Below are 19,732 nucleotides of genomic sequence, written 5' to 3'. Positions count from 1 at the left end.
ACTAAACAACTTTTTATTTTGCATTGGAATAATTATTCCAAGTGAATTAACTTAATTTTATATTAAAACTGAACTTGTGGCTATCAGTAATATCAGGTAATTGATCTCTATCTCAGATCCCTGGCAACAGTGACAAGCATCAAGATAATACCTCACCCATATGAATAAAATAGAATCAGTGAAATTCTAATGAAATCAATTTTAAGAAATGTCAAGAAAATAGACAGTAGAATCATAATTTTTCAAGAAAAAATTTAAGTTCAAGAAAATAGACAGTAGAGAGAATCATAATTTTTGAGTCATTACCTGAATTGAGTTCTTCACTTTCAGCATTAATTTCAACTTTTTCATCAATTTCTGGTGATCCGTGACCGTTGCTAAGGACAACCGTATCTGCAGGTACATCATGTGTCTCATCTTGCCCCACTTGAGCGGATTGTTTAGACACCGCAGGCATAGATGCACCAGATCCTGAATAAACATATCAACGTGAAGTTCCTTACTTATAAAACAAACATTTAAAATATATCAAAATTGTTTCACACACTATAAGTTGTATATACATCTTATATTTAAACAAATGTTAAAATATTTTGATACTTTTGCTACCATGCATATAAGTGAAAAGTTTTTTGTATTTCTATTAGATGTAAAATAAAGATTACCAACACCCAAGTATTCTTATACAGGTGAAATAAAAGGACATACCAATAAAAAAAAACAGTTTGTATATAAAACAGATATAAGATGCTCAATATAATCTAAAGGCACCACAAAAGTTACAAAAAAATCAAAAAAGCTTCAGAAATTTGACAATGCATTTTACCTGAAAGTGTGACAAACAATATTAAATATCCAAATTCAAACAAACCGAGTCCATCCCAATAAGATTAGAGCAGTGACTTACCAAGTTTTACTTTCTTTGGTGAACTCCGTCGTGCAACAGTTGCTTGTCGCAGCTTCTCATGGCTTTCTGGGTCAAGAATGTCTCTGTATTTTGACACCATAAGCACAGACACAAAGTATACCACCGCCAATGCTAGGAATTGTGATTGCTTTGTGTCATCCTGAAGATTTAATTGCAAAGAAAAAATAAATAAATATCCATTCGAAACACTACATTATATTATTACCGAAAAAAGTTAAAAAATAAAATACAATATTTTGTAACCGTTCTAAAATTTTTTGCAGAAAAAATACATTTTTTACAGAACATTTTTTTTATTAGACGGAAGTTTTGGGTATATATGAATTAAAAAAAATGATTTAGGTTTTAAAAATAGAATTAAAAAACAATAATATCATTAAAACAGCTTCATACCAGATCCCTGTAAATTGCTGCTTTAAGTCTGTTGACATCGGTTTCTTGCAGTAGTTTCAGGGAGTCAAGGATTGGAGTGGCATCATTGTTCATCAGTGAGAGGAGAATTTCAGCCGCCTCTGTTGCCGAGATCACACCCTCATCTTCGGACTTATTTGGTGACAACTAGAAAAAATTAAAATATTTTAAATTTAAAAAAATATTCTAAAGAAAAAAAATTTCTAAAAATTTTTTTTTGTAAAAAAATTAAATTATTAAAATAAAGTTAAATTTCGAACATTAAAAAATTAAGAACAATAATAAACCTAAATAGTATGGGTATGTTGATTTTTACATATTTACCTGCTTTAGTGTTATTGGATGTTGGGAGGTGCTTGATGTACTTGGTGTGGAAGGAACACTTACAGACTTCCTCATGTAACGAAGTTCAAGGCAGTTACGCACAGCGCACATGCATGCTGAAATAAAAAATGTCATTTAAACTTTGGTAAGTAAATACATGGTGTGAATATATAGTATATATATTTTATTGTTTAAACTTTAAAGCAGCGTTTTTTAACCAGGAGTGCAGAAATAGAAAGTTAAATTATACGATCTCTTCCGATACCTCTATACCTCTGCTACCATGCATAATATAAAAAGTAGAAAATACACTATGTTGTTTTTATAACCAGATGAGCCGCTTAAAGATTATATAGTACTGTCTGTGGGGTAACATGGAACACCTTTAGCACATACTATTCAAATATTCTGATCATGTTTTGATTCTTTTGAATAATTAACAACAACCTACCAAACAGGAGGAGAAAAAAGAATGACAGAGTGTCTCATCTTACCCCACCCTACTGATTATTTCAAAAAAAAAAGGTCACCTGTCCGCAAGCACTGTCGTAATATTCCACCACTTGACATGTTCTTTTCTCCCTCTATCTCAGAGAAGTTGATATTAGTGGCAAACGCGAGGACATCAGTGAACGCTGCAAGTCGATTGAGGATTGTCCACGCGGATTCCATTGAGAGGCCGTGCCCTGATTCCACAGCATCTAACTCATACTGTGGATAGAAGGGGTTTTAATTTTTATTTAAGTCTGTTACTTGTTTATATGGGTATGGGTTCTTCAGGATATGGGATTTAGGTCATGTTTGATCCATAACCAACAAACTGCTTTTTAAAGTGTATAGTTTACTTAATGCATTTTTAAGTGGTTCCTTAGCTTGAGTTTTTGTATATATATGTATTATTTATGATAAGACTAAACTATTATGGTTTAAATAAAGACAATAAAAGCCAAACTGCAGTAATTTGCTGTGCATAAACAGTGGTGAACAATGTACATTCCCGAAATTGCTTCAAAAAATCGAAAGAAATTTTAACATACTGCACAGTTTTAAATGCGCAACTGCCAGAAGATTTACCATTTTTTAATATTTTTTTTTTAAAGAATTTTAACTCACGTTTGGTGATGTTGCAGATGATAGGATTGGGAGGATTCCTCCACATGCGAGGATCACATTATCGATCATCTGTGACACAAGATGGATGGTGTTGTGCACGAAGATGATGTTATCACTGCTGTTCACCAATTCAACCATCTTGTTTGTGCTGATAGAAGAAAGGTTGTTTTATAAATAACATCTGGAATTCTAGGTTTTTATTTGAAATTTGTCTAAATCTCAACAAAAAAAATGAAAAATTAAAAGCTTTTCTGATTTTCAGTTTTTAAAAAGTCTTAAATTTGATCAAAGTTTAAAATTTATTTTAATAACATCATAAACATATAAACTTAAAAGAAAAATAATTTTAAAATTTAAAAAACTAACTTAGCATATCAACATAAAATGGTAATTTAATAATTAAAACAGCTTCTACAAACCAATAACTGGTACAACAAACTCAAATTCACCTTTTCCAATTTTCAATGTCAACCTCAAGGCAAGAGAAGAGGTCGTCGAGCAGTCGCAAATGCACATCAGACCAGTTGAACTCCGGAACACGGAAAACTACGGTGCGAGGTCCAGGGCTGAACTGTTGCTGCTGTGAAGTCACAGGGACCTGCGTATTCAGTTGGTTTTAATGCATTGGAATTGCATGGATAAGTGTGACAGTAAAAACTGAATACGGATCACTGGAATAAAAGTTAATCTAGGAAACAAGTAAAAATTTCCTCAATTACTTTTTATTAGGGCTGTGGAAAAGTTAACGGTTAACCGGTTAACCGGTTAACCGGTTAACCGAACCTATTCGGTTAACCGCTAACGAAAAGTTCAAGTCGTTAACCGGACTATGACGCTTTAGGGCATAAACGTATATCAATATCTGTCTTATTTACACGAAAGGCACGTGTTCATGTTCAGTGATTGTTGTTTTGCAATAAGACAGAGTGCGCAGAGACGCTGTTGCTTTGATCGTGCCCTACAACGGCGATTACGCCATCAATCTTGATTGTTAATACCGCAGGCTAACTAGTTTTGCAACATTATATTGGTGTAATACACAACTTAAATGTTTTCCTCAGCCAAGCAGTGTGTTTATTACGAAAAAGCAGGCATTCACACGTAGATTCATTGCATCATAATAGCGATTGTTTGACCTGGCAATTGATTACGACATAATAGCAATTCACACGTTAATAACTGCGTCATAATTGCAATTCACACGTTGATTATTTAGACGGCAGGTGTTTTAAAACAGGTTTGAATATGAATAAGTAAGCATTACTTTGACGTTAAGAACGTTTGCCCGTGTATTGCAAGCATAGTCCATACGTTCGTCGTAAAGTTGCCTTTAAATTCGCGAAAGAAAAGCAATAAACAAGACGCTTTTATTAGGATTACATTTGTATCTGTTAACCGGTTAAAACTGAACGGTTAACGGTTAAACAAAAATAGGGAAAATCCACAGCCCTACTTTTTATCCATATGGTAACTGACAGTCTGTAACAGTACCCCTCATAAAATAATAATAATAATTGCAACAAAATAATGATAAAGTATTAAAACAGATTTAATACTATACATCGCATAAACACCCACAAAACACCACAGAAACAAAGAAATTGAACTTTACCTCAACTTGATCTGTTTCCACAGCTCTGGATGTTGATGGTCCTGCTTCTTCCCTTGTGTCTTTGTTCACAACATCCTCATCTTTGGTAGACTCCTGTTCTTCCACTACATCAGTAATCTTCACCTCTGTTTGTTCATCATCAACATTTGGAGGCTCTTTGTTTTGTTCCTCCTTGTTTTCCAAAACCTCTTCTTCAGGTTGATCTTCTCCAGGTTTCTCGACAACGGCATCACCTGCTTCCACAGGAGGACTTTTTAAACCATCTTGATCTTTCTCATCAGTGTCCTCCGGAGCAGATTCTTCTGAAACTTCTTCTTTTACATCCTCTTCTTTCACTTCATCATCATTTCCCCCAACATCCTCAGAATGGCTCTCCTTATCTTCCTCCAATTTCTCCTCCTCTTCAACACTCTCCTCATGATCTTGATCTTTCTCGGTAGCAGAAACAGAATCTTCTTCCTTGTTTTCCTCATCAACATGATCACTATCATCATCATATTTTTCAGAATTAAGTTTCTGTTCCTCATTTTGTTCCTCTTTACTTATCTCGTTACTTGGCTCCTCATCTGCTGCAGTTTCATCTTCATTTTTATCATCTTTTGACCTTTGCTCTTCACCTGCGCTCTCAGGTTTTTCTTTTAAAGATTCCTTATCACATTCATCATCTTTGATCTTCTCTTTCTGTTCATCACTATCAGCCTCCACATCTTCAACTTCTTTTTCTCCTTTTGCTTCTTCTTTTCCTTCATCTTCTGCAACATCAGCAGGAGGATCGCTAGCAGTTGCCTCTTCCACCACGATTTGAATCTGATTCATGTTGGATTCGACCACAACAGATGGAGATAAAGAAGAAGGATCATCTGAAAATTAAATTGGAAATAAACTTTTGAAGAAACAATATTTACTCAGCTGTATAATTCAGCATTATTGAAACTGTCAAATGAGGAATTACTGCAGATGTCAATTCATAGTTGCTCATATACAGTAACTATATTTAAAATTCAAAGTAAAAGTCCACTTTTTTTTAAAGTTAACAGAAATAAATAAATAAAAAACTATGTGAAACGCATCAAACCCTCATACCAACAAGCAAAACATAGTCTTATCTTGTTAAAATAAAATACTCCATGATTATCCAACAATACAATACACAATCAATCAAACAAATTTTACGAAATTAGCCAACCTTCTACTATTTCCTGAACTTTAGGTTGGCTTGCATCGGGATTCTTTGCTCCGGTGATCGCAGAAACTCCTCCCCTCTTCTTTGTCACCTTCTCAGCATTCTGATACTCCTCATACATCTTCTCCATATACTCCTTGTGCGACTCCAAAGATACCTGCATCCAAACTACGGTTGATATCTTTTGAAATATAATATTTGACAGCTTTGTTTGCCTTTTATTTTATCACTGACATAATATATCTTGCAAGAAGGTAATGTTTTTGGGGTAATGGGTCAATTCTAGCCAAAATCCTTATACCCACACGCTAAGGGTCCTTACTCAGATAGAATAGAATATATCTAGCAAAGAAAATAGGAACATAGTCATACTATAGTCAAATTGAAACAGAACCATATTGAAAATAAAAATATAAAGATAGTCAAAAAATACATACCTGATTGTATAAAATAAACAGTCATTGCTAAATAGTAAAAGATACTCCAATACATAGTGGTAAGTTAAGGTGAAATTAATTAAGTGTAATGTTTATGAAACCGGTTTTTCATAAATGGCACATCTAATTTAGAAAAAAAAAAAAATTTATATATTTATATATATATATATTTAATCTAATTTAAACAAGGAAAAAGCACCTTAGCGTGTACAATGGCAAGTGTATCCACCCACACCCTCCAACCTCCCCATTCAAGTTTGATCGCGTGGTAGAGGAGGACTTTAAAGATGCTGAAGATGAGTTCCTGACAATCCCGCTCCTGCACCGTGTTTGGCCTCAGATGACCAAGCTCCAACATCCAGTCCTGCCACACGGACTGCTGGAGGAGGATGCGGCGATTATCCCGGCTCATCTGGAAGAGCACCAGAAGGTCATTGAGGAAAGTGACCTTTAGCTCCATCGTGTGGGAGGAGGAGCACTGTCGGAGGATGGTGGCGATCACCTTCATCATCACTGTTGGAAGGATGAGATTGTTAAGAGTGATTATATTATAATTAACTTGTACTGTGTATCTATGTTTTGAAATAACCCTTAAAAAGTAATTTTTTTACCAAGTTAAAATAATTTGGAATAGTCTGCAGGGTCTTAACAGCATAGCTTTTGTATGCCTTGATAATGTTTCGTCGGATCCATTGTCAAAACGTAAGCGACAGTGAATAACATCAGGCATTACGCAATTTGTTGTTTAAATTACCTGGGTTGCCGATAAGTGTATTAGCAGATGGTTCAGCATGCGTTTTCTGCAGCACTTGTGTGCTTGGTTCCTCCACCAAGACCTCATACATTGCATTGTAAGCTGTCAGTGAGAATTCATCAGAATAAAGAAGAAGTCTTTCACCAACCAACATGAAGAGACTTTGTGATTCCATTACTTCATTCTTTCGTCTAAATAAAGAATAATTAAACACACCGTCGAGCATTGAACCGGGGACACTTTGGTTATAATGCAGATGGTTATACCACTGAGCCACGGTGCCAGACAAGTTACAACATAATAAAGATTGCTATTCTGGCTAACTGGATACATGAGCAAAACTATAAATTATTGTTTACTATGCAGGTAGCATTGTAGATATATTAATATACTCTTCATTTTTATTTAAAGTGACAGGTGTAATTATTCCTTTTAAAATCAAATGATATTATTTATTTATGAAAAATCGATGTCATGTCAAATACCACATGAAAGTAAAAATGAATGGCAATGTAAGTAACATTTATTCACAGTCAAAGCTAAGTCTATATCTAAGTACAACAACATTGGCATGTCACAAACGGTTGTGATTAATTTATTCTTTGGGGGTAAGGTCCCTGTCAAGGACCTTGAATTTAGGCCAGATTGGCCCATTACCCCAACACCCGGAAAAAACATTTTAGTCATTCATACAACCGGTGCCGCGACACCTAATTGTAGTCAAACACATATTTTCCCACCATTTTTTATCCTCGTATGCCACCAGTTTCTTTTACTTTGTATGATTTTTGCTTTGATATAGCATATAATTTAAACAACTCATTAGTGACGGCTGGGTTGGAGCAATGTTCGTTAAGTACTTAAGTGTGTTGTGCCCTACATAGGCCCTTAAGTTTCTGTGGCAAATTTACAGCAGATGCCAAATACCAGTTTGTATTACAAGATACTTACTTTAGGCTAAGATTCTTGAGGAAATAAGCGAGCAGTTTAAGAGCGTGAACTCTTACGTTCTCGGACCGAGATCCAAGGAGTTTAAAGATGACCACGATCCCGTTCCTCCGGTCAAACACGGGAGTAACAGCTCCTCCCTGCTCGCTCACCATGGCAACAAGAAGTTGAAGAACATCGAGGATGTTTTCATCCTGAGGAAAAACAAATATTTTCAAAATATTAAGTTAAGAAAAAATTAAAAAAAGGGAAAAAGAAATGTTGTGCATTATGTCTTGTGCATTTATATTAAAAAGTAACAGAGCAAAACAAATTTTAAAATGCAGGTTTTGTAAGGATTGTTAAAATCGGTATTCAAATTGTGTGCAATTGTGTTAAAAGTTGAAAGATATACACTATCTTAGCAAAATAATTGAATGTAAATAATTTTGCCAATTTGTTGTTCCAACACAACTTCTTTGTACTGTAACTTAGCAATAAAACACCCGAGGTGTTGGGGAATGGGCCAATTCTAGGTCCCATGTACTACCACGCTGCAGGACCTCATCCATATAAAATAGAAAATAGCAATATAAGTTATACAGAAACAGTATTAAATCTCTAGAACCACAGAATATTATTTCCATATATTTAGTAGACCACACACCTCATGCATGGTGAGTAAATATCCTAGTATGGATTGAAGTTCATCTTCTAAGATGCTACCCGTCCGAGAGACAAGTTGTTTAAGGAAAAGGAGAATGAACGCTCGCAAAGAAAGTATCTCATCTTTGGAAGGTCGAGGACCATCTGAGATAAAATATTATTTGTATGATGAAATATTATATAGTACTGTGTGGTAAGATGAAATAATGTTAGCAACTAAATTTCCTAATCGTGTTTTGAACAGTTAACATCCCTGTTTTGGAGACGTGAGGATTCGAATATAAAACTATGTCGATATTTTTTGTTTACCAAAAGTTTTGGATCATAAAAATTATTATTCTAATGTTATATCCTATGTACCCACTTACAGATAACTTCAAAAAAAGTAATTCAATAAGATTAATCAACAACATGACAATAGAGACAATTTAGAAAAACAGAACACCAATTATTTTATATTTTTATCGTTGAATGACAATATTAAGATTACCTAAATAAAGCTATGCACCACAATGATTAAATACAGGAGGGCCAACAGTTGGTATTTATTAGTGAAATAAATAAGATTTCCACTTACCTAAACCCTTGGGAACAACCCCAGACCTCGGTAATGGATTCTCCACCCAGTAGTAATGTTTAAGAGCATGAATCAGCAATAAAACAGTGCTGACTCGGCGTAAATTGGTCTGGATTGTGGGAGAGGATACAAACTCAGTAGCAAGGTAGGTATACAGGGCGACTTGTACCTGAATAAAAAATATTAAATGTAATGTATACTAAAAAAAGTAGAGTCAATTGAAATGTTTATTCATGTATCGCTTTTAGCATAAATTATATAGTACTGTGGGGGAAGACAGTACAGTTTAGCACATAATACCCAAATATCCTGGTCATGTTTTCGGTCTATGGGAGTTGTTTCTGTGGAAATGTTTTTTATTTGTTTTAATGTTTTTTGTTTACTACCAAACAGGTCAAAAAAATAGAATAACAAGGTGTCCCATGTTTCCCCACCCTACTAAAGTATTAATAACCATCATATTTTGCGGGCATATTTTTCTTTTTTTAATCATGTATTAAACAACTGCTATACTGTCGATTGTGTCAAACAGTAGTTAGGATTTGAATTGATCTTTTTTTGTAAATTAAAAAGTTGCTAAACCAGATAAAAAGTTGATGTGTTTACAAGCACACAGTGGTATGCATCTTTGTTTATCAGATAAAGTGACTTTCTCTCCACTGTAGAAAAATCCATGAAGCAATCAACTTTTAATGATTATTTTCTTGTATACACGTAAATGATATGTTTGTTAGCGATGCAATGAGGTTAAAGAGAACGAAGTGTATTGATTATGTTGGCTGGGTCACATAAATGCACCGGTCATGTTTTTAAGTGAACTTTAAAACAACTTTCTTGCTCATTATTTTCCCATCAGCGTTGACCGGCACTAATTCCACATATCCATTTATTGCATGTGTGGTAATTTAAATCGCCGGCTAATACTGTTATGAGTCAATTTAGGGTCAAATAAAAAGAATTCAGATATTGTGGTGTAGTTATATTAGGCCAGAATCACCAGAAGTGAATTTTCAGTTTAAATGAAATCAAAAGCTAAGTAGATTACTGGTGGTGCATTTTAACACACTTTAAATAACATTTTGTTTCTTCTCATTAAAACATTCTTAGGTATCGCATAATCCTTAAGTATAAGCATTAGGAATATTTAAAGTTGGGGGCAAAATTATTCTTGTTTGTATTGTATTATGTCACATGTGTAAAACATTAATTGTGGTATGAGTAGCTTTCATTAGTGCTATTTGTAATTAAATTAAATACACACATCAAATTGTCAAACTAATGTTAAATAGTTTGACAATTGTCAAAAAATACACATCAAAAACTAGCCTTAAATCAGAAAAAAACATACATATGTGTTTACTATGCTCTATGTTTTATTAATTAATGACTAGAAACCCGTACTTTAATTATATTTCACATATATGATAAAGTACTGTAGGGGTTTATGGTAACATAGGTATCTTTAGAAAATAATATCTCACATTTCGTAGACCGTTTTTTTAAAGTTTTAATAATTAACTTTAACAATGAGTACCGTTTACAGTCGTGAGGATATAGTTATATAACTTAGTAAAAATTATTTGTTTACTACCAAATGGTACAAAAAACAATATGAAAACAAAAACCATGTTTTCCTACCCTACTATACATCTAAATGCGATTTCTTTAAAGGAGAATTGGACTTGCAGAAAATATGTCTTGTTATTTTTAAAACCAATAACTAAACCTTTTTAATTAGTAATAACTCAACACACCACAGCAAAGTAAATTAACTTTAAACTAGACAGAGCAAATAAATTGGCCGATAGGTTACGTAGCGTTGGCACCTAAAATCTAACAACTACTTTATCATATATTTCAATTAAATTCATTAGCTGCAAAAAATATATCTTGAAAATGGTTTTAATCGCCTAAGGAAATTATTAAACAATTTTTTTTTGTTACAAATGAAAAACCTTGTGGAAGTGAATTAAAATATATCTATAACATACAAATATAATTAATATATTTATTTTTTATGTTGATAATGAATGGAAAACTTAAGGTGGGCGCAAACTAGCCTGCCGGCTTAATATGTTAAAAAGAAACCACTATTTTTTAGTGTGCTTGTTGTTATAAAACAAGCTATCAAATCAACCCAATAAAGCCTTGTTCCTATAATCCTATGTACACCCAATGTTTTTATCAAAGTAAAAATCTGCTACGCGAGGCAAAAACAGCATGCTTTATTTTTATATGTCAAGAAAAGTGGATTTTGTTTGGATTAAGTCAAAGTGTCCTTGATCTAATACGTCACTTTTATTTGGTAAAACTTGATGCTTATCAGTGTCCTATTTTAATTACCAGCCACATATAAGAAATGTCAATTGAAAAGAGTGGGCCATGTGCCTTTTTTCAAGGCAGTCATGGAAAAAATTAAAAAATATGATTTTTTAAATTAATCATCAATATATAACAAAAGAAATAAATTAAAACATAATTAAATTGACGTTTCTTATTTTTTTTAAGGTTAAAAAAAGTAGGGACCATTGATTTTTTTAAATTTTTAAAGGGACCATATTTAAAAATGGTTAAAAAAACCTGCTGTAGGAAAAGAACACATTTGGAATGCCAAATACCTACTTTAATACCTGCTGCATGTATGACCTATCCTAAAGTAGAACTGCCATGAGTGTAAAGTTATGTAAAACTGGTCGAAAACCAAAACACAATACAAAGTAACATACATGGTAACCCGTAAGATGGCACAAGGTGTATGAACAGCCGCAAAATAACGACTGTTGTTTTTCAGCCAAGCAAGAATAAAGTAAGTTACACTCACTCATCCATTCATTCAATAATACAACTTACAACTGGTTTGGTGTGGATCCAAAGGGCTGGGTTAAATAAGATGTAGTCACAGAATTGTCTCATAAGTGCTGAGCCTGTTGCGAGTTCATCAAGAAATTTTGCCATTGAGATGATTGTGTTCAGAACATCCACTGTTAGATTACATTGGAAACAGTAAGTAGGGCATCAATTTGAAGGAAAAAATCATTAAAACAACAATAAAAAAAAAAGATTAAAACAACTATAAAAATATCATTGACATAAATCAAAACAACAATCAAAAAGAAAATAATGTACTTTATATAATTAAAGGCTCTGCTGAATAGAAGAAAAAGGGCTGTTTTGCAATTTTTTTTAAAGTGCTTCATATTTTGCTTTTTTTGAAAGGACTTACAATTTTGCATTTTTCTTTTAGAAAAAGTGCTTTCTATTTCTGCTAATTTTTTCTTGGTATAATTATTTTTATCAGTTGAAATTAGTTATGTGCACTACCTAAGCAACAGTGGCTTGCAGGGTGGGTGATTGTAATTACTAATTTAACCATGCTGTGAATATGTAATATAATTTGGCAGATAAAAAATTTCAAAACTTAATTATTCTTGGTAAAGCTGAAAGTAGCAATAAGATGAACGAAATTCCAAAATCAATTTAATTTATTGGAATTGAATCAGAATGCACAGGAAACTGTTGTTAACATAGATAATCAATGTAGATAGCTTGTATAACCAAATTAGAGCAAGAGTGTTTATTGCATTTAGTTTGGATATTCGTTTCTTAGGCTTTCGTTTGAATCATGTTGTTTCAAGCGATAGTAGCCAATTCATTTAATTAAAGAATACCAGTTTCGAACATTATTTGTTCTATAATTCAGTGGGGAAAATATAATAAAAAGGTGAAAAAAATGTCTGATGCCAAATCAGGCAAGTTGCCAAAGTGCATTGTGAATTTGGAAGTCTGGTATAATTGGACATTGCAAAAAGTACTACAGAATGTCAAAATGTGCCATTTAGCAAAAAATGTTGTGTAGTACAGTATTGGCACTCACTTGTAATATGATCTTTATGTGCTCGTTCAAGCAGTGTGCCGATAACCAGGAAACCTTTCCCATGTAAAACTTGTTGCTGTGTCTTCACTGAACCTTGCAGCAACTGTAGCAGGAATGTGAGCAACGTAGAACTGCAAATGTCAAACATAGGGTAAATGGTTTGTACCACAATTGCCACAAATATTTAGTCCCGGAAGTTTTGATAAATTTAGACTGGGGAAGGGGGGCAGAATTTAGGATTCAATTTTGTTAAGATTAGATTTAGGTAAAACAATTTTCTTATTGTATGTTATAAAATAACTAGCAGACAAAAAAATATAAAGACTTGTAACTTAGTAAGTGACCGATACTTGTAAGAAAACTCACCACACTGATGTGTCTACTGAACCATCCTTTTGTTTATAGTTGAGTTGTGAGAAAAGTGGAAAAAGAACTTCAGCTCCTCCCACAGAGTGGAGAGCACTGTGTATGGAGTGAGTCACAACTGCTTTCACATCCTATATAATAACACAAACAAATTTGAGAAGTTAAAATTTTACCACAAAAATGTTTTTTTTTTAATTTTTTTTTTTAATTAGAGTTTTAAAATATAGTCCGCATATGGATTCCTGTCGGTCAAGAATTACTTAAGTTGAATCATGAGTAAAAGACTTAATCTTCACTGTCCCAAGCAGGTCACTTTCAGACATAAAAGGGTATTGGGGTAATGGGTCAAATCTAGCCCAAATTCAAGGTCCTCAAGGACCTCATGTATACAGAAAAAAAAAGACCCCAAACTTGAAAAGTGTTGACATACTGGCAGCATTAGTGCATGTGGATTATGCACAAACCAACGTTGCGCATCACTGGCACTGTCACGATTCGATAACTTTGGTGAGCACTCCAGACAGAGTTGGCCGTCAGTTGATTTTGGGTTGTATGCCAGCACGAGGGAGTCAGCGAGCTTTCCATCTTCATACAACACCTTGCGATGATGGTTGGCAAGCAAGTGGTCACTTTCCGTTGAAAACTTAAACTGATTCTAAAAATACAAATAAAACACAGTAAAACATGGTAATGGAAAGTTGAATCTTTTATGTTTGTTTATTCCTGGAATAATGGGCCAATGCTGGCATGCATTGCTGTACTGTAGGATTTATCTAGGGATGCACATTACAGAATTTCGAATCCATGAGATTCGAATCCTTTTGTATTCGAATCCATTTACGGGATTCGGTATTCTATTTAATGAGGTCATTACACGTCATCTCATATACTATATTAACAATTTTTGAAACTTATTAATTTTGAAAAAAAATATTTTTGTGTTTGTGGGACTTTCGAGAGTAAACGTTTCGTAACGTCTTTTCATAGCCTGCTATACGTTTCATGACGCAAAAACTACCCAATAGTACAATTTTTGATCATTTTACAACTCAAGATCCAACAAGGCTGTTATGAAAGGGTCAATAAACTGACTTTTGTGGGTAAAATTTTTTTTTCCTATAAATATAAAAAGATTCGAAATTCTAGATTCGGAATTCTAGATTCGAATTAAAGTATTCTAGGATATCCTAGAATACCTAATTATTCTGTAATGTGCATCCCTAGATTTATCTATATAGAATAGAATGAGGCTTATTTTTCAAGATATGATTTAAACAACAGAAGGGAACTTGATATAAACTGTGTGCAATCAAAGTTCAATCTATAAACTTAACTAGTCAATATGTTCAAAAACATTTAACTTGTTTAATCTAAATATGTATATCAGTTTAAATGTTGTGTATTTTGACTTGAGGGTTTTGAATAAACAGTCTGGGTTTTAAAGTTATGCCTCAAATCTGGCCTACATCCCATGTTCTTCACAGGAACCTCTTCCATATAGAATACAATATAGGTTTTCCAAGAAATATATACACAACACCCACCTTGTAACTAGGACCTAGCTGGTAGAGAGCATATACTTGTGAGGCATTGAGTGCTTCACTGAATACATAGGTGGCTGCAATCTGACCACAGAAGACTCGAGCATCATCACCAGTCTCAGCAGACCCAAGGAAACATTTATCATATTGCTGGTGAAGTGAAAATGTTATGTTTTATGGGACAAGAACTGTTTCTTTGTTAAATTGTATAAATTTGAAAAATTTTGTTAATGTAAAAATGGAATAAGTTACACGGGTAGGAAGATTAGGATTTGCAACATAGGTTTTAAAGCAATGTTTGTCTATATGTTGATATTTGATAAATTTAATGAAAACAATTATTTTACTTCTCATAAGGTGTGTTTCTCTGGAATAACTTAAACTTGGTACAAAAAATCATCAGTCATAACAAAATAGATTACTTATGATTATTTTGGTAATGCATATTGAAACGTACAACAGCATTTTCTGGTATGGGGTACATAACATATAAATATGACTAATTAATTCCAAAAAAAACAATCCCCACATGGTAACATACAAGGCTGATCAAATAAAACAATATAAAGAGTTGCACTTGCATCGGTTAACCGGTTAAAACTGAACGGTAAACAGTTAAACAAAAAATGGGGAAATCTACAGCCCTAAAATGACTGTTGTAAAATAAGTATTTGCAAAAACACAATCACCGCATGGTAGATACATAGTAACTGACAAGTCCACAGAAGGTTAATGAAATAAAACACCTGCTTATGAATAAAACAATTTCTACTTACATCGCTGCCTCCAATGGACCAGTTCATCTCACTGTGGGATACCAACTGACCATTTGCATAACATTTTAATTCACTTGATCGCCACCGGTTGTATATGTGAACCACTGTAACCATGTACCACTGCAAACAATGCAAAGAAGTTACCTTATATAAAAGGGTCAAATATTGAAGTCCAAATATTTATATTGAAAATAAAATACCACCATACTCATACAGTGAACAGTGTTTGGTGAAAACTGTTATTTTGTGTGTACACGACAAAAATGTTATCAATGAACTATTACACCATTTTTTAAAGGAAAAGTGTGTTATAAGCTACAACGATAAAACATGGGTAATATTTTAGCACAACTTAATCAGGTGTTGGCAAAATCTCAAAGAGTGCTGAAACAAGATGTGTAATATTTCAAATGAGAGGAATGTAATGACGAGCTACCGAGACCACACACCCATGCAACAAACTCACTTTTCTTGGTTTGAACTCAAACTTCAGGCAGTGTTGGAAGCCTTTTGCTTTGCTCTTCAGTACTGTTACTATAAAACAATTACCAACAAAGTGACCCGAATATCCAAGACCTTTGCTGTTCCGAAAACTATAACAAAATACATAAAGTATATGTATTAAACAAGAGAAGAAACAGCATGTCTTAAACTAACATGACAACGGTTTACAATAGCTTAAAATAGGTACAGGCTTCTAGTATAACATCCGTTTTTACCGTTCCGTAAACTATGAAAAAAGACAAAGTATATTAAACCAACATGCCAATAGTCTACAATAGCTTAAAATAGGTGCTGGTTGGTGGTTTCCAGTATAATATTAGATTGTTTTGTTGGATTAGAAGGTGTTCAGATTTGTTTTTTGTTATAATAAATAGATAAGGAGTTTGTCACCATCTGCCGCAGCAACAGCAGCTTACTGTGGCCATTCCTTTCATTAAATATTCATGGCTTTTCTTTGGACTTAAACAGTTTACAGATTGGTGAGAGAACTGAAATGACTTCAATAATTTTAAGTCAATATATAGTCTCGCATAAAATATCATTCTTTTGTTTCTATATTGTTTGGCAGACTTAAAAGCTTTTAACACCCTATATATCTTGGATTATGTGATTTATTTACTACAGTAACCAGCCACACCCAACTAATATACAGCAGGTGTACAGGTACAGAAACCATCTGTAAGGGAAATGATATGAGGATAATAAAATGCCACCTATGTCGATATAGATGAGTTTTAAGCGCTTATTGCATGGCTATATCTAATTTGTATCATATTTGAATTTGTAAATCAATTTACGTACATCCTCCCATGCCAAAACAGTAACCTTTCATATTAGCATAGAAGCTATGTAAAGAATTGTGTAGAGAAAATAGTCACATAGTATTCTCTAAGTGGGTCTATCTAAATATAAGGTTCTTGCAAAATAATTGCTACCCTATGCATAATAACACACACATAAAAAGAGCTTACATACCAGTATAAATATGGCTTATCCACATCTAATCTCAGACTGTTCAGTGGATCCATTCTGAACCAAGTGGTAAAAGTGAAACCGTTTGTATAGGGCCAAGCTTTGAGGGGTGGTAGGGCAATAGCTGCGTTGTGCTTGCCTGGAAAGCTGAAGAAGCAATCGGGTCCATGTCTTTCTGTGGTTGCTTGAAGAACACCGAGCAATTTTACAGCATGCGGTGGCTATGTAAATAGAGTTTACGGACATTAAACTGGTGCCATATAAACTACAAAGACCCACAACTGATTTCAAAGTAAACTCTAGATAACATTACTGAGAATTCAGAATTATGTGCACGATACTTTGACATTGTTTATCAGGAACCATATTGCAAAGCTAAACCACCAAAAACTGAAATTAGTCAATATATATATTAAATACAACCCACTAATTACAACGTGGTTAAAAATTACCCATTCCTCCCCTTCAGCTTTCAACAAACTCAGCAATTTCTTGAGTTCTTTCACAGAAATGTTGTAGCTTGCAAGAAGACACAGCATGTCTACTAATAACTCTGCATGAAACAAAATAAAAAGTGTAAATAAAAGCATCTGACTATTTAATGACACAAATATTGACGACTTTTATAGAAATGCCAATGTTAAATAATTTCGAACCTGAGACAACTTCATTTGCTTCGTGAAGGACATAGAGTAGTTTTTGCAACAAACCAACTTCCACACAAGCTTGAAGATTACGGTATGATTTACGACAGATACCTTTAAATTTGCTCCAAATTTCAGCCTGCATAATATGTTGAAATAAACTTCATATAAAAATGAATAAATAGCATCATTAACTTACTTGGCATTGCACAGAACATAACTGCATCACATCCAACATATACAAAATGCAGTTCTCATCTTGAATAATAAAGTTCACCTCCAAATCAAAATCTCCACCAACCAGCTGAATAACAAAATACAGGTAAAATAGGAATAATGACATCATTTAAACAGATTACAAAAAAAACCAGCAGATCAAGTTTATAAACTTAAACCTTTATTAAACTATTAAACAAGCAATAAAATGCTTTTGGAATGACACATATCTCCAAATATAATGCTGCATATGCACTTACTAAAAATCCACGAAACAAAAGACAAACATATATATATCCACGCAATTAATTGAATTGCATGGAACAAATTATGACAGACATATAAACAAAACTAAAAACAAACTAGAAAATAGTAACATCACTTGCCAAGTTAAAGATGGTATCCACAATATCTCTGTCTGACACTTCCACTGCTTTTATCAATGTTTTCAGCACATCAAACTTCATTTTCGGTGTCTTTGCCAAAGCCCCAACATCCGAAAGATGGGCTGGTACATTTGTTGAAGTCTCTTTAACTTCTTTAGCAGCATCATTGTTTGAAGGAAACACCATACTTTAATGTTTGAAGTACTTGGTCAGTGACACAAGTTCAAAGTTTCGCAATATTCAATAGAAATCCCATATGCAGGAATATTGACTACTGTTCGGTTTAGCAGAAAATACTAATTTTATCTCGGCCAGTTTTCCTTAACTCACTGCATCACTGCAACAAACATGTGCATTAGTGCATATAGTATAAAACTCGTAACGTCTTTTTAATACATAAAATACTAACAACATACGTAATTAAAATACCGGTTACTCAAAAAGCGCTACCTATAACAATGACAAAATGATATAAAATATTACTGTAGTTAACCGACAAGAAGTATGTATACATATTACACTACAGCTGTTAGGAGCATAACCGCTATTCACATTAACCACTTTGCGAGACACTCCATACATAAACAGTTTAATTTACAAACAGCCTAAATGCAAAACGACAACACAACAGCAATTTTTAAAAGAAAGTGGATAACAGGTAGAACGCTATTGCACAGAAAAGGATTTTCTTGAATAAATCCATATTCCTACACCTCAGAAAATTTTACTTGCATTAACTTAGTCTAAAACTTATCCAACTATAACCAATGATGCAAAAAAATTGTAAAAAGTTGCGTGGGCAGTTTTACAAATGTTACACATAACGAAGAAAAGGAAATCTGCTCGCATGCGATTTAATGTCAAGCAATTCTGTTGGTCACCGTGCAAACATAGAAATCAACTGTATGATATTTCCCTCCCTTACATTGCCCGAACTATGAAACCGTATCCTCGCTACTATAGACCGTTATTAACTGTTCAAAACACATTCAAGATATTTGGATATTATGTGTTAAAGGTGTCTCGTCTTCCCTATACTATATAGTGGTTATCAATAGCATGTCCGGCGGCATGGCTAGGCGGTGAAAGCGCTCGTTGCTCAATGCTGCTACCACCGTGAGCGCGCGTGTCCTAGGGCATGTCACTTGAGGGCAACAGCTCCAACCGATTGGCTCCTAGTGGGCTGTGCACATAGTCAGTCATGCCAAAAAAGACGCAAAACAAACAATCACCATCAAAGTTCCATGAGTAACTTATAAAATAGATGAAATTGTGTTTTACAACTACTGAGTTGCCCAGTAACCCAAGGGTATATAAATGTCATTCATTTATGCAATTAAGAAAAAAGCCTTAGATGATATTTGGATAATATGTGTTAAAGGTGTATCGTCTTCCCTATACTATATAGTAGTTATAGAAGGGTGGGAGAAGATGGGACACCTTTAACACATAATTTCCAAATAGCCTGATCGTGTTTTAAAGAATTAACAACGGTCTGTGGAAGTCGCAAGGATACGGTTT

General features: G+C 33.7%; 1 protein-coding gene across 2 annotated transcripts in view; it reads right to left on the bottom strand.

Annotated features, from left to right (window-relative positions):
• Nucleotides 1–18,544, bottom strand: part of LOC100177959 (neurobeachin) — a 38,728-nt gene extending 20,184 nt beyond the window's left edge. For both annotated transcript variants that reach the window (XM_018817462.2, XM_018817463.2), the window contains exons 1-26: nt 18,212–18,544; nt 17,809–17,913; nt 17,622–17,748; nt 17,418–17,518; nt 16,969–17,186; nt 15,956–16,082; nt 15,490–15,609; nt 14,717–14,863; nt 13,603–13,827; nt 13,173–13,303; nt 12,807–12,937; nt 11,783–11,913; nt 8,933–9,101; nt 8,357–8,499; nt 7,714–7,904; nt 6,763–6,953; nt 6,208–6,521; nt 5,575–5,728; nt 4,389–5,248; nt 3,226–3,374; nt 2,777–2,924; nt 2,194–2,374; nt 1,664–1,779; nt 1,322–1,486; nt 908–1,067; nt 307–471 (exon numbers count right to left, since the gene is read on the bottom strand). In XM_018817462.2, the coding sequence (XP_018673007.1) occupies nt 307–471; nt 908–1,067; nt 1,322–1,486; nt 1,664–1,779; nt 2,194–2,374; nt 2,777–2,924; nt 3,226–3,374; nt 4,389–5,248; nt 5,575–5,728; nt 6,208–6,521; nt 6,763–6,953; nt 7,714–7,904; nt 8,357–8,499; nt 8,933–9,101; nt 11,783–11,913; nt 12,807–12,937; nt 13,173–13,303; nt 13,603–13,827; nt 14,717–14,863; nt 15,490–15,609; nt 15,956–16,082; nt 16,969–17,186; nt 17,418–17,518; nt 17,622–17,748; nt 17,809–17,913; nt 18,212–18,397 (4,855 nt within the window). In that variant the 5' untranslated portion in view covers nt 18,398–18,544. The remainder of the gene's footprint in view (nt 1–306; nt 472–907; nt 1,068–1,321; nt 1,487–1,663; nt 1,780–2,193; nt 2,375–2,776; nt 2,925–3,225; nt 3,375–4,388; nt 5,249–5,574; nt 5,729–6,207; nt 6,522–6,762; nt 6,954–7,713; nt 7,905–8,356; nt 8,500–8,932; nt 9,102–11,782; nt 11,914–12,806; nt 12,938–13,172; nt 13,304–13,602; nt 13,828–14,716; nt 14,864–15,489; nt 15,610–15,955; nt 16,083–16,968; nt 17,187–17,417; nt 17,519–17,621; nt 17,749–17,808; nt 17,914–18,211) is intronic.
• Nucleotides 18,545–19,732: the final 1,188 nt, after the last annotated feature.

This window comes from Ciona intestinalis, chromosome 2 (assembly GCF_000224145.3).
Source record: "Ciona intestinalis chromosome 2, KH, whole genome shotgun sequence".
NCBI lineage: Eukaryota > Metazoa > Chordata > Ascidiacea > Phlebobranchia > Cionidae > Ciona > Ciona intestinalis.
This window is presented reverse-complemented; position numbering and strand designations above follow the sequence as displayed.